Source organism: Halichoerus grypus, chromosome 3, assembly GCF_964656455.1.
Source record: "Halichoerus grypus chromosome 3, mHalGry1.hap1.1, whole genome shotgun sequence".
Classification (NCBI taxonomy): Eukaryota; Metazoa; Chordata; class Mammalia; order Carnivora; family Phocidae; genus Halichoerus; species Halichoerus grypus.
The window spans coordinates 153374549-153389713 of record NC_135714.1 but is presented as its reverse complement, the minus strand read 5'-3'; the positions used below and the strand labels follow the sequence as shown (position 1 = coordinate 153389713).

General features: G+C 38.5%; 3 protein-coding genes across 5 annotated transcripts in view; all 3 read left to right on the top strand.

Annotated features, from left to right (window-relative positions):
• Positions 1 to 15165, top strand: part of PRSS55 (serine protease 55) — a 109772-nt gene that overhangs the window by 3610 nt on the left and 90997 nt on the right. The gene's annotated exons all lie outside the window — the stretch shown is intronic.
• Positions 1 to 15165, top strand: part of MSRA (methionine sulfoxide reductase A) — a 482141-nt gene that overhangs the window by 449122 nt on the left and 17854 nt on the right. The gene's annotated exons all lie outside the window — the stretch shown is intronic.
• Positions 3380 to 4114, top strand: LOC144381286 (chromosome transmission fidelity protein 8 homolog). The gene is made up of 2 exons (XM_078068220.1): positions 3380 to 3836; positions 4062 to 4114. Exons 1-2 carry the CDS (start codon positions 3536 to 3538, stop codon positions 4112 to 4114), a joined length of 354 nt encoding a protein of 117 aa, XP_077924346.1. The 5' UTR covers positions 3380 to 3535.

Below are 15165 nucleotides of genomic sequence, written 5' to 3'. Positions count from 1 at the left end.
ATTTGAGAGGAAAAACATATCATGCTGAAGATTCCCATCAGCAGCATTGAAACAACAATCCTGGTAGATGTTGTGGCCTGGGGTGGGGTGGGGATTTTCCTTTCCAGTGGTATTAAAACAAAAACAAAACCAATTCTGGGTAGTATGCAATAAGTTATAGTAGACCAGTACTCCCATAGTATCAAGAGAAAAGCAAAAGCCTAGAATTTTTTTTTTTTTTTTTTTTAAGAATCACAGCATAGGAAAACCGTGAGAGCCATGAGGACTAAATAAATGAAAATTCCAGAGAACCAGTACTGTTATGAAACAAGCTGATGTCCCTCCTCTTCTCTGGGGCCATTTGCCAACACTGATTATAAGCTAAGAATCAGACTTGGACCAAAAAGAGACCATCCACAGGAGCAGGGAAACCAGTGAAGTTTTAGTAGTTGTGTGGGTCTGCAGGAGAGTTGAGAAACTTGAGAGGCCCCAAGTGCACAATTGCAAGCTGAGTGCATGACTAAAAAGCTAAACCAATAACTTCTTAAAAGCCAGAGAGGAATATGTTCAGTCTCCAAAGATCCACCACTTGAAGGAATCTGCCTCAAGATTACCACCCATGTCCTCCTTAGGACAGGTGCCAGGTTGAAGCTGTGTGGGCTGAGGCTGGAGATCTAGGCTGGAAACCCCAGATCTCCTGCAGACTTTCAAAGCTGAGAAGTTTGAGACCTGCCAGGCTCTCAATCAGAAAATAAGGATTGCTGAGAGAAATACTGATTCTATATGAGGTTTGACTGCAGAAACAGCTGTAACCTACTTAAGTCCTTGGTTGTATTGAGATGGTCAGCCCTTTAATATATCTGCCCAAGAGAGAGCAGGGGGGACAACAGTAAGTGGAACCTCTCTTCTTTTTCTTTTTCTAAATACACAATGTTGAGTATTTGAATTGATTAAAATTAATTAAATTTAAAAATTAACCATTGAAAGAAGCAAGAAAATATAACTCCATAATCTAGACATTAACTTTGCCAGTATGGAAAAGAAAGCTAACTATATGCTACTTACATATAAGAGCACAGAAATGTTGAAAGAAAAATAATACAGAAGAAACTGTAAAAACACTAACCAAAAGGTGACTGGTGAAGTTATACTAATAGCAAAGTAGATTTTAAGACATGAAGAGAGACAGAATCACATAGGATTCACATATTGGAGGTAGCAGACAGGGGGCTTTAGATTAACCATAATTAATATGTTAAATAAAATGGAGACAAGGTAGACAGAATAAATGAAAAGATTCAGAACTAAGAAATGTAAACTATAAAGAGCCAGTGGATTTTGTGGAAGTAAAAAAAATACAATATCTGAAATTAATAATTAAATGGGTGGTTTCAACACAGATTAGACATAGCCAAACCCAGAATTAGTTAACTAGAAGACAAGTCAAGTGCCAAGAGGAAAAAGGGAAACATGCACAGCACAGGAGACATGTGGGACACATTTATAGTGCCTATTATATCTATAATTATAGTTTCAGAAGGAGAAGAAAGAAAAAGGAATGAGACAAAATCAATATTCAAAAAATATCGAATGAGCATTTGTTAAAACTTACGAATATCAATCTCCATATTCAAGAAAGTCAGAGAACCTCAAGCAAGAGAAACACAAAGAAAATCACAACCAGACATATCATAGTAAAACTGCTGAAAACCAAAGACAGTGAAAATCTTTAAAGCAGTCAGAAGGAAAAAAAGGCACATTATCTACTAGGAAACAACAATAAAAATGACAGCTGACTTCTCAAACAGAAATAGTGAAACACAGAATGTAATGTACTGGCATCTTTAGAGTGATGAAAGAAACAGTCTAGAAGCCTAGCCTAGTAAAATATCCTTCTAGAATTATGGTGAAATAAAGTTTTTGAACCAAATGGAAACCAAGGGAATTTGTTGGCAACAGGCATGTGTGAAAATAATGAAAGAGAGTTCTTTTGGTGGCACCTGGATGGCTCAGTCGTTAAGCGTCTGCCTTTGGCTCAGGTCATGATCCCAGGGTCCTGGTATCAAACCCCACATTGGGCTCCCTGCTCAGCAGGAAGCCTGCTTCTCCCTCTCCCACTCCCCCTGCTTGTGTTCCCTCTCTTGCTGTGTCTCTCTCTGTCAAATAAATAAAATCTTTTTTTTTTTAAAGAGTTCTTTGGCAGAAGTAAAATGATCTTGCATGGAAATATAAAATATAAGATGTAAAGAAAAGAAACAGAGTAAATGTGTGGATAAATATAAATAAATATATATTTATATATACAAAGCAACAACTGTAATGTCTTTTTGAATTTAAAAATATATATGGAACTAAAATGCATAACAATGATAACTTGAAGGTGGGTGTTGATAAATAGAAATCAAAGATTCTAAGCTTCCACCAGTTTCAAGGAAGTGGTAAGGTAATGCATTTTAGCATTTTATTAGACTGAAATAAGTTAGGGATGCTTGTTTTGTCTCTAAAAAAAATTGTAAAATGAAATAACTAACGAGCTAATAGATGGAAAACATGGATTGATAAAAATTACTTGACAAATCTAAAAGAAGACAAGAAAGGACAAAAAGAAAGGAACAAAAAAATATATCAAGTAGAAAACCTATAGTAAATTTGTATATAAACCATACTATATCCATAATTACTGATACTTAGCAGAGGATTGTCAGACTGGATGAAAAGAAACCCAACTTTATCTTCCTCACAAGAGTCACATTTAAAATAGAAGAACACAGAAAGGTTGAAAATAAAGGATTAAAAATACATATACCATGTGAACACTAATAAAAAAACCTGATATAGCTATACAAATATTAAAGGATCCTTTAAATCAAAAAGCATTACTAGAAATAGTTTTTATTTCATGATAATAAAGGGACTATCTGATAGGAAGATATAATACAAAATCTGTATGATCATAATAACATAGATTCAAAATATATAAAACAAAACATTTCAGAAAAAAAAAAGGCAATTCTAAAATCATAGTTGGGAGCTGACTGGGGGCCAAGATGGCAATGTAAGAGGACCATAAGCTCTGGCATCACAATTCCAGACTTCAAGCTCTATTACAAAGCTGTCATCATCAAGACAGTATGGTACTGGCACAAAAACAGACACATAGATCAATGGAACAGAATAGAGAGCCCAGAAATCGACCCTCAACTCTATGGTCAACTAATCTTCAACAAAGCAGGAAAGAATGTCCATTGGAAAAAAGACAGTCTCTTCAACAAATGGTGTTGGGAAAATTGGACAGCCACATGCAGAAGAATGAAACTGGACCATTTCCTTACACCACACACAAAAATACACTCCAAATGGTTGAAAGACCTAAATGTGAGACAGGAGTCCATCAAAATCCTAAAGGAGAACACAGGCAGCAACCTCTTCGACCTCAGCCGCAGCAACTTCTTCCTAGAAACATCGCCAAAGACAAGGGAAGCAAGGGCAAAAATGAACTATTGGGACTTCATCAAGATAAAAAGCTTTCAGTTGCTTTTTTAAAGATGGAAAGCTCATGGTGCAAATTGTTATTTCCACTGCTGGGGTTAGAGGCCTTGCAGTATGGGTGCTGATGGAGCTACGGGGGGAGATCGAGGCTTGCTACAGCACTGGATTAGCAGGAAACCTCCTGGGAGACCTACATTACAGCCCTGTGCTGTTTGTGGGGCATCATATCCTGTATGGAAAAGTCATCCATCTGGAGAAACCTTTTGTTGTCCTTGTCAAACACACTCCTGGGCAGCAGGACTATGATGGGCTTAGCTGCAAGACTGGTACCTGGTACCTGGTGATAGCACTCATCAAAAACAAGATCCTTTTCTTTCTTCCTTTTTTAAGATTTTATTTATATATTTGAGAGAGAGAGAGTGAGTGGGAGGAAGAGGGAGAGAGAATCTGAAGCAGACTCCGTGCTGAGCACAGAGCCTGATGGGGTGGGGCTTGACACAGGCTCGATCCCACGACCTCGAGATCATGACCTGATCTGAAACCAAGAATTGGTTGCTTAACCAACTGAGCCACCCAGGCGCCCAGCAAGATCATTTTCAAGACTAACCCCAAGCGCATTATCACCAACATCCCTAAGAAAGTATGAAAGAACCCTGGATTTTCCCTAGAGAGCAGCTAACTCCTTGGACTAGTCCTCAGTTGCCACCTTGAGGTCATCTGGGTGGTTCCCTGGGACAGCAGGGGGGTCCTGTTATGAACACAGGCCACCCACTGGGCATGAACTCTGACCCCTTCCTTATGGCAACCAGTTCTCTTGGTGTAAATCTGGCCTCATTTCCAAGGAACCCATTGCCTCTTCCAACTTCATCAGGTTCATTGGCTACAAATCCATCACCTTTCCCAGCTGGTGCTTGTGACCCAGGCGTGGCTTCTTTTCCAAGAGCACAGGTGCAGTTTCTTTCCCAAGGCCTAGTGACCTCATGGGCCCAGGCCTAGAGCCATCTCTAAACCCTAGAGCAGGGGCTCTTCCAGGTACAGGGCCTCTGTCCAATCCAAGGTTAGGGAGTCTCCCAGGGTCAGGTCCTATATCAAACCCAAGGGCAGGTGGTCTCCTGGGAATGGGTCCTGACCCCAGAAGTGCTGCCCCATGGGCCCTGGATCAGGCCCAACCTGACAGCAGGTGTCCTGTTGACTTCTGGGAATAGTTATCCTAGTCCTAAGCCCATTGGCCTGGGACCAAGACCAAGTCCCAATCTGAGATCAGGCTTCGTAGGTACAAATCCTGCTCTGAGATTAGGTATGTTTCCAGGCCTGGGCCTTGGACCAAACCCAAGAGCAAGTAGCCTGGGCCCAGGCCTTGGGCCTAACCCAAGGGCAGTTGGTCCCAGGCCCTAATCTGGATACCAGAGCAGGTGGCCTCGTGGGCACAGGATCTGGCCTTAACTTAAGAATGGCTGGATCTCGAGGCCTAGATCTTGCCCCTATTCTAAGAGCAGCAGGTCTTTCAGGAGCAAATTCAGCTGCTTCCTCAAAGGCTTCTGTAAACAGGATGGCACAAGCCCATCCTCCATGGCAAGAATACCTGACTCCACAGTCCCAAACTTGTGTCCTGGCTCTCAGGGAAGTGGCCTTCCAGGGCCAAATCTATCTCCCATGTCCAGGGCCCTGGTCCCCATAACCCTAATTCAGTTCATTTTTCAAGGCCAGCTGGGCCCATGGGAGTAAACATTAATCCCTTTCCAAGGGGGACAGGTTCAGGGGGGCTGAATCCAGCTGCCTTCTCTCAGTCTTCTGGCACATTGGCTTCAAATCCAGTTACTTTCCAGAGGTCTGCTGACTTCCAGGGCTAAAGTCTAGCAATTTTCCCAAGAACCTCTGGGCCACTAGGTCCCAACCCAGCTAACTTCCCAAGGGCCAGTGGCTTGCAGGGTCCAAGTTCTGCTGCTTTTCCAAGGTCTACTGGCCCATTAGGTTCTGGTCAGGTTACTTTCCCCAGGTCAGCTTCTGGGCCCCTGGGCCCTTATCCAGCAGATTCTTTGGGTATTAACCCAGCTCCTTTTGCAAGACCAACTGGCACCCTGGGTCTAAACCCAGCTTCCTTTCCAAGGATGAATGGCCCCTATAAGTAAGACTTTGGTCCCATTTCCTAGAGTAGGGAGGCTCCCTGGCATAAACCCTACTGCTTTCCCCAGACCAGGGGGTTCAATGGCTGCAATGTACCCAAATGGAATGTTACCTCCTTAAACACCATTTTCTCTCTAAGACCACTTTGGTTTCCAAGCACTGTGGTTCTGACCAGGAGCTGTGTTTTAGGTAAAAGGGTAGCTACGGAGCTACAGTCTGAAGTACATAGCTGGGGCTCAAATTCAAAGGAAGCATCTTTTTCCTCTACTTCTTTCTTGACTGAAGGTGAAATGTTATTTGTGGGAGATGAGCTACGGTAGGTGGGAATGATCCTGACTTGAGAGAAAGGATCTCCAGCCCTCCAGAAGCCTGCTGTGCTTTTGTCCCACAGATTTCTGCCTCTTGTTTATGACTACTTTCTTGAATTGTTCTTGTGGACTTTTCCTCAGGGATATGTTGACCTGCAGGTCCCAATTCATATGTAGTCTCCTGCTCACCACTGGAGATTCAGTTCACTGCTCTCTAGAAATGTTGCATTGGTGAACAGACCATGTTTCAACATCTCTGACCTGAGCAACTTTAGATCTGGTCATCCTCTACTGCCATACCTTTCCCTGGGGGCTTGAATACAGAACAGGGAAGTGGACAACCACTTCAAAGACCCACCAAATACAATTTCTGCTTGATTGACTGGGCCTGCAGATTCCTTTTCCTTACAGGAGGCCAGAATCAAGGCTCCACTGCTCATCTAACTCCCTCTCCACTAGTACTCCCAATCAAAGAACCTCAAAATTTAAGCTGACATGAATAGGAATGTGGGAATTGGGGTGAGGTGGGGGGAGGGAGGGGAAAAATCTCTGTGCTTTGTTCAGCCTAACATGAAAGGATGGTTTGTGTTTTTCCTTCATGGTATCTTTTCTTACTCTTTCTTTAATAAATGGGATGAGGGGGGAAAATGTGTAATCAATATCCTTGATGAACATAAATGAAAAAATTCTCAACAAAATATTAGGAAACAGAATTTAAGAACCCATGAAAAGAATTATGCACCATGACTAAGTGGTATTTATGCCTAGGATGCAAGGACAATTCAACATATGCAAATCAATAAATGTGATATATAACATTAATAGAATTAAAGATAAAAATCATATGATTATCTCAATAGATGCAGAGAAAGCATTTGACCAAATACAACATCCTTTCATGATAAAAACCCTTATCAGATTGGGTATAGAAGGAATATACCTCAACATACAACAAACCCACAGATAACATTATACTCAAGGAGAAAAATTAAAGTTTTACCTCCAAGATTAGGAAAAAGACAAGAGTGCTTACTGTCACTACACTTATTGAACATAGTACTGGAAGTCTTAGCTACAGCAACCAAGCAAAACAAATAAATAAAAGGCATCCAAACTGGAAAGAAAGAAGTAAATTTTGGCATTATTTGCAGATTTGATCTTATATATTGAAAATCCCAAGACTCAACTAAAAAAACCATTGGATCTAATCAATGAAATCAATAAAGTTTCAGGATGTAAAATCAGTAAACAGAAATCAGTTTCATTTCTATATACTCACAATGAAACATCTCAAAAAGAAATTTTAAAATTATCCTATTTACAATAACATTGATAACAATAAAATACCTAGGAATAAATTTAACCAAGATGATGAAAGATCTGTATAATGAAAACTGCAAGACTTTGTTCAAAGAAATCAAAGACACAAACAAATGGAAGGACATCCCATGTCCATGGATTGGAGAGAGAGAGAGTGTGTGTGTGAGCAGGGGGAGGGGCAGAGGAAGAGGGAGAGAAGCAGACTCTTTGCTGAGCACAGAGCCCTACCTGAGGCTTGACCTCACTACCCTGAGATTGTGATCTGAGCCAAAATCAAGAGTTGGATGCATGGGATGCCTGGGTGGCTCAGTCAGTTAAGTGTCTGCCTTCAGCTCAGGTCATGATCTCAGGGTCCTTGGATTGAGCACAGCATTGGGGTCCCCACTCAGTGGGGAGTCTGCTCACCTCCCTCTCTCTCTCTGCCCCTCCCCCACTCATGCTCGCTCTCTTTTTCTAAAATAAATAAATAAATCTTTAAAAAAAATATTCCATAGGAAACATACTCAGTGGTTAATATTAAAAACTTTTTTCATAACATCAGGAATAAGACAAGTTCTTTTTTAAAAAATTTTACCTATCTTTAAATTTTATTTATTTATTTATTTTTTTTTTAATTTTAAGTAGACTCTACACCCAATGTGGGACTCAAACTGATAACCCTGAGATCAAGAGTTGGATGCTCTACCAACTGAGCCAGTCAGGTGCCGCAGTAATAAGACAAGTTCTATGTATCTTTATCACTACTTCTATCCAACATTGTATTGGAGGCCTAGCCAGTGCAATTAGGCAAGAAAAAAGAAATGTATGGCATAAGGATTGGAAAAGAATAACTAAAAACTGCTTTTATCCATGAATAACATTATTATGTAACTAGAGAATCTGAAAGAATCTAAATATATATATTTAGGATTAGTAAGTGAATTTAGCAAGGTCATTGTATACAAGTTTAATACACACACAAGAAAGTAAGTATTTCTATACACCAGAGACAAAAATGAAAGAAAATAAAAAAGTCCAGTTTATGACAGAGGAGATACTCATATTTAGCAAAAAGGAATGGTCTTTTAAATAAGTAATGCAAGATTGGGTATTTGTGTGGAAAAATTATAACTAGACTTTTGCCTCACACTAAGCACAAAATTAATTCCAGATTGATTTCAGATTTAAATGTGAAAGATAAAATAATAAATATTTTGGAGGAAGATATAGGACAGCATTTTCATGACCTTGGAATAGGCAAAAGTTTTTAGTGGTCTCTGGGACAATAATTTACAAAAAATTGCTCTAGTAACATGGAAATTTATAGTCACTATGGAGAAGTCTCATCGGGTATGACCATGAGAGAGAGAGAGAGAGAGTGTGTGTGTGTGTGCACAAATCTTTATTATGTATTAGAGTTTTTCCATAGTTGTCAGTGCAAGAGTGAAACCACTTTAGAAACTCTAGGATAAATTCAGCAGTCCAAAATGCTAAGAAGCCATACAATGCTCTTTTAAGAGTAGTGTGTATAGTGTGGTGGTTACCAGGGACTGGGGAGGAATGGGGAGATGTTGGTCAAAGAGTACAAACTTCCAGTGAAAAGATGAATAAGTTCTGAGGATTTAATACATAATAACATGGTGCTTATAGTCAAGAATACTGTATTATATACTTGGAAGTTGCTAAGAGAATAAATATTAAATTCTCCCCGCAAAAAAATAAATGGTAATTATGTGACATGATGGAAGTGTTGGCTAAAGCTATGGTGGTAATCATTTTGCAATATATAAGTATCAAATCAACCCTTTTTACACTGTAAACTTACACAATGTTATATGTCAATTATATCTCAATAAAGCTGGAGGAAAAAAAGGGTAGTGTATAATCCTAAAGACTTTATTTTATTTTATTGCTTTCATTTTATAAACACCCTGAAGAACGTGTCTGATCTTCTAGGTTAAGAACTTGAACCTCAATAACCTCACCAGCATTAATATTCTAAGTCAAAAGTCATAATAGACTATAACTATAACAAGGTCATAGTGCAAATAAATCAACTAGCATGAAATTATGTCTTGTCTAGTTCTTTCCTGAGAAGTCATGTAGCCTTGCCTGTCAACTAACAAATGTTTATTGAATGCCTAGCTGCCCCTAGACATGCCTTAGATACTTGGGTGGAATAGGGAAGAATGTGGAATAGGGAAGAATAAGATCTTACCTTAAAGAACCCTTACTTTTTTTTGAGAGAGAGGGAGAGATAGAGAGAGAGAGAGCACACACATGCACGTGAGTGGGGGGAGGGGTAGAGAGAGAGAGAAAATCTTAAGCAGGCTCCATAATCAATGCAGAGCTGATGCAGAGCTTCATCTCACAACCCTGAGATCATGACCTAAGCCAAAATCAAGAGTCAGATGCTTAACTGACTGAGCCACCCAGGCACCCCAAAAACTGTTACTTTCAAGGAAGGTTTGGGTGTAAAAACATTGTACAAGTTAACAAAAAAATGGTCAGGATAATATGCTAGGGAGCGACTGGGGGCTATGAGGGAAAGGTTGGGTCATGATGTCTGATGCAGACAGACTGGTTAAAATGTAAGAGATGTTGGGGATTTTGATTAGTTTGTAGCAGTGGGAATGGTGAAATGTAGTTGGATCCTGCATATAATTTGACTGCAGTGCTGATAAGACTTGCCAATAGTGCACATATGGGGAGAGATAAAAGTGAGTGATCAATGATAGATTTTAGAAATTTTCATCTGGGCAACTGGATGGATGGTAATGCCATTCCTGCATTGTGGAAGGCTTGTACTGAGGAGGAAGATTTGGGATGGCGTGGATAAATTAATAGTTGAATTTTGTCACTTTGATTTGAGATGCCTCGTAGACATCCTAGTAGAAATGTTGGTTAGAGCGGTTGGATATATGGATCTGGAGCTTAGAGGAGAAGCTCAGGAAAGATAAACTTAATAGACATACACATAGAGATGGTATTTGAAGCAGTCACACTGGATGAGATCATCTGGGGAGAAACTGAGGACTGAGGATTGAGCCCTGGGGGGTGCTTCAGCATTTAGATGTCTGGGTAAAGATAATGAATCAGGAAAGAAATTGAGAATGATTCCTGAGGCAGGTGCAGAAGTGTTTTTGCAGTGAACATTAAATTTCTCTGGGCAAGTATATTCTCCCAGTGAAAACAAAGCAAAGAAATATGGCCTGGATTGCACCATGATTCAGGTGTAAAGTTCCAACTGCCTCACTTCACTCTGCCTACAGAAGAACTGACATACAGTGTCTTTAGATGAATGTGTTGTTGGTAAGTATCAAGAAGATATCATTATTAGTTTATCTTCAGATTAAAGGTCTTTAAGAAGTTAAATTACTGACCCAAGGTCACATGGCTTGCAAGTAACACACTCAGAGCCAGAACATGAACCCAGGACTTCTGACTAAATTATACCCTTGTCCCAACTGCACCAGATTCCCTGCCAGGTAGGCCAGAGCAGGTTTTCCATGCTCAAACCACACTGGCTGCTGCAAACTTGATTTCTCTCTCTCCATTCACACTCCTCTCATTCTCATTTCTGAAAGTATTCCTTCAACTAAAAGTCAGAAGCCGATGATGAGAATCTTCAGGAAATAAAAGTTTCTTAGATAGCACCAATGGAGGAAGCCAACTGGATTCAAAAAACTGACAGGAGACCTCCCTGGTTCAAACCATCTGCTCTGATGTCATCCCATGTTCTGGCTTGATGGTCATTTGGGGAAAATCTGCACTCTGAAATAATCTAATTATAGAGAGGCCTGGAATCCACCAGGAGGGAAGCTTTTATATTCCCCATGGTAGGTCTTAGGAGGTTCTGTGACTTTTCTGTCTCATAATACTGGTGCATCCATGACCTCACTTCCTGCTTAAAAGCCCCAAATATTTGGGATCCATGGAAAATCACAATCATGGCTCTCTAATTTTATGGGACAGAGCACAAATTTAATGTAATTTTAATGAAAGGTAATCACTAAGTGTATATAACAATATATATATATAACAATAACAATTCTTCATAAGAATTTTAGCTTTAAAATTTTTTAACCACTTTATTAAGGTATGACTTACATACCTTAATATCCACCTATTACAAGTGTAATTCAATGATTTTTTACTTTAGTAAGTTTATAGTTGTGCAGCCATCACCAAAATATGGCTTTCATTTCCATCATCCCAAAAAGTTTCATTGTGCTCCTTTGCAGTTAATCACTGCTCCCACCTCAGCCTCTTACCTACTTTTTGTCTCAATTTGCCCTTTGTGAATATTTCATATAAATTGACTTATAAAAAAAATTGGTAGTGTTATGTGTCTGGCTTCTCTCTTGGCATAATGATTTTGATGTTCATCTATGTCATAGAATGTATCAAAGATTCATTCCATTATGTTGCTACATAGTATTCCATTGTATGGATATACCACATTTTGTTTACCCATTTACTAGTTGATGAAAATCTGGGTAATTTCCAGTTTGGGACTCTAATGAAAAATGGTGCTGAGAATATTTATGTACATATCTTTGTGTGAACAAAGGTTTTCATTTTTCCTGGATAGATTCCTAGGAGAACTTCTGAGTTGTATGATATATTTTTAACATTTTAAGAAACACCAAACCATTTTACAGTGGCTATACTGTTTTACATTACCACTAGCAAGGTAGGAGAGTTCTAGTTTCTCCACTTCCTTGCCAGTATTTGTTACTATCTTTTTTTTTTTTTTAATTGTAGCCACTCTGGTAGGTGTGTAGTGATATCTCATTATGGTTTTAATTTGTATTTTCCTATTAACTAGTGATGTTGAGCAAATTTTCATATGCTTATTAGCCATTCATTTATCTTCTATAATGAAATGTCTATTCAAATAATTTGTCAGTTTTTTCTCTCAAATTACTGTTTACCTTCTTATTGAGTTGAAGAGCTTTTTATATTTTCTGGATACAAGTTTTTTATCAGATATGTAATTCATAGAATTTTATCTCAGTCTGTGGCTTAAGTTTTCATTTTCTTAGTGGTAACTTTTGAAACACAAAAGTTTTTAATTTTTTTTTAAGATTTTATTTATTTATTTGACAGAGAGAGAGACAGCGAGAGAGGGAACACAAGCAGGGGGAGTGGGAGAGGGAGAAGCAGGCTTCCCGCTGAGCAGGAGCCCAATGCAGGACTTGATCCCAGGACCCTGGGACCATGACCTGAGCTGAAGGCAGACACTTAATGACTGAGCCACCAAGCACCCCCAAAAGTTTTTATTTTGATGAAATTCAATTTATCAATTTTTTAATGTTTTATACTTTTGGCAGTGTATCTAGTAACTTTTTGCCTAACCTAAGATTATGAAGACCTTTTCCTGTTTTAGAAGTTATGTAGGTTTAGCTTTCACCTTTAGGCCTACGAATCATTTTGAGTTAATTTTTATTTATGGTTTGTGTTAAAGGTCTAAGTTAATTTTTTTTGTTTTTATTTTTTGCATATGGCTATTCAATTGTCCCAGGACCATTCATTGAAAAGACTGCCTTCTGCTTTATTGAATTATCTACAATCTTTGTCAAAAATTAATTGACCATAAATACCAGAATTCCTTTTTTTTAATTTAAATTCAATTAGCCAACATATAGTACATCATTAGTTTTTGATGTAGCGTTCAGTGATTCATTAGTTGTATATAACACCCAGTGCTCATCACATCACATGCCTTCCTTAATGTCCATCACCTGGTTACCCCATCCCCCCAGCCACCTCCCTTTCTGCAACCTCAATTTTTTTCCCAGAGCCAAGAGTCTCTCATGGTTTGTCTTCCTCTCTGATTTCTTCCCATTCAGTTTTCCCTCCCTTCCCCTATAGTTTTCTGTGCTATTCCTTATATTCCATGTATGAGTGAAACCATATGATAATTGTCTTTCTCTGATTGACTTATTTCACTTAGCATAATACCACCCAGTTCCAACCATGTCAATGTAAGTGATAGGTATTCATCCTTTCTGATGGCTGAGTAATATTCCATTGTATATATGAACCACATCTTCTTTATCCATTCATCTGTTGAAGGACAACTTGGCTTCTTCCACAGTTTGGCTATTGTGGACATTGCTGCTGTGAACATTGGGGTGCATGTGCCCCTTTAAAATACCTCTCTCAGACCTATAAAAATCAAGTGGACAAAAAAATAAGTAAGGATTTAGAAGAACAAACAACATAATCAATAAGCTAGACCACATAAATATATATTAAAACACTGAATCCAAAGAGTAGGAAAATTAACCTTTTCAAGTGCACATTGAACATTAACAAAATTTAACATATTGGGGCCATAATGAAAACCTCAATAAACAAAAAAAAATTGGAAATAATAAACACAGCATTGCCCAATTACAAAGTTAGAAATCAGTAACAGATTAAATGATAAAACCAAAGCCTTTTTAAAAAATCTGTGAATTTTAAAACATGTTATTAAAGCACCATTGGATGAAAATGGAAATACAGATCCAAATTGTGGAATGTCTTTAAAATATCCATAATAAAAACAAAAATCCCAAGATAGATAATCCTTTATTTGCTTTGAGCTTACAATGTGTCATATGAGGCAGTAATCCCTGCTATCTAAATTGCAATTATACACCAGCACTATTGTGTCCATCACTCTGGTATTTTGTGTTGCTTCTATTACACCAATGACTACATTGTCCCTAATCTCAAGACCAATTGTCCTTCTCCACCTGTGTGTTAGGGTTGAACAAGAGTGATGATTCACATGGGGTCAGCAGTCCCTGCACTGGCACCGACTTGGTTTCAGCTATGCCCACAGCCTGGTTAAGCATGCAAAGACTGGACAGCAAGTGAAGAGGCCAGGGTTCTGCTTTCTTTCATCTCTGTCATTAATCAGGCTCATGACCTTGAGATTGTACAGGAGGTTCTATTTTTAAGTTCTCTTTGTGATCATCCAATCATGCAACCATGGCAATTGACATTTAAAAAATATGGTTCATTGTGTGTGTGTGTGTGTGTGTGTATCACATCTTCTTTATCTAATCATCTATGGATGGACACTTGGGTTGCTTCTATATCTTGGCTATTGTAAATAATGCTGCAATAAATATAGAAGTGTATCTATCTTTTTGAATTAATATTTTCATTTTCTTTGGGTGAATACCCAGTGGTGGAATTACTGGATTATATAGTATTTCTGTTTTTGGCTTTCTGAGGAAACTCCATGCTGTTTTCCATGGCTGTGCTAATTTGCATTCCCACCAATAGTGCACAGGGATTCCTTTTTCTCTGCATCCTCATCAACACTTGCTATTGCTTTTTTTTTTTTTTTTTTTTTATATAGTAGTCATTCTGACATGTATAAGGTGGTGGGTACAACCACTTTAGAAAATTGTTTTTGCAGTATCTACCAAAGCTAAACAGATACATATCTATGACAAAATATTCAGTTTCTAACTACATGCCTGACAGAAATGAGTTTGTTAATGAGAGACATTTACAAAAACATGCATTGCAGCATTCTTCACAATAGCCTAAGCCAAAATCATTAGAATAGATAAAGTACAGTATGTTATATACCAGACTACTACACAGCAATGATAATATACATGATATTGCTACACATAACTATAGGGATTTACATAAACAAATGCTGAGCAAAAGAAGCCAAATCCAGTAAAGACTTTCATATAAAGTTCAAAAACAGACAAAACTGGTCTATCAAGTTAGAAGTCAGAAGAGTAACCACCTCCGGGGGTGGTTAGACACTGAAATAGGATAAAAGGGGATTTCTGGGGTGCTCGTAACAATTTTTTTCTTTATCTGGCTGATTATATGAATGTGTTTATCTGGTGAAAATATTTTTTCTTAATGTCAAAAAAAATATGGTTCTAAGGGATCTGAGCCTGCATTTTGGAATCTCCCTTAGCAGATGGCTTTGCTCCTG

Coding starts and splice junctions, on each gene's coding strand:
- LOC144381286 (XM_078068220.1), top strand. CDS start 3,536: ATGGTGCAAATTGTTATTTCCACTGCTGGGGTTAGAGGCCTTGCAGTA. Junction 3,837..4,061: donor ACTCATCAAAAACAAGATCC/TTTTCTTTCTTC, acceptor CCAGCAAGATCA/TTTTCAAGACTAACCCCAAG.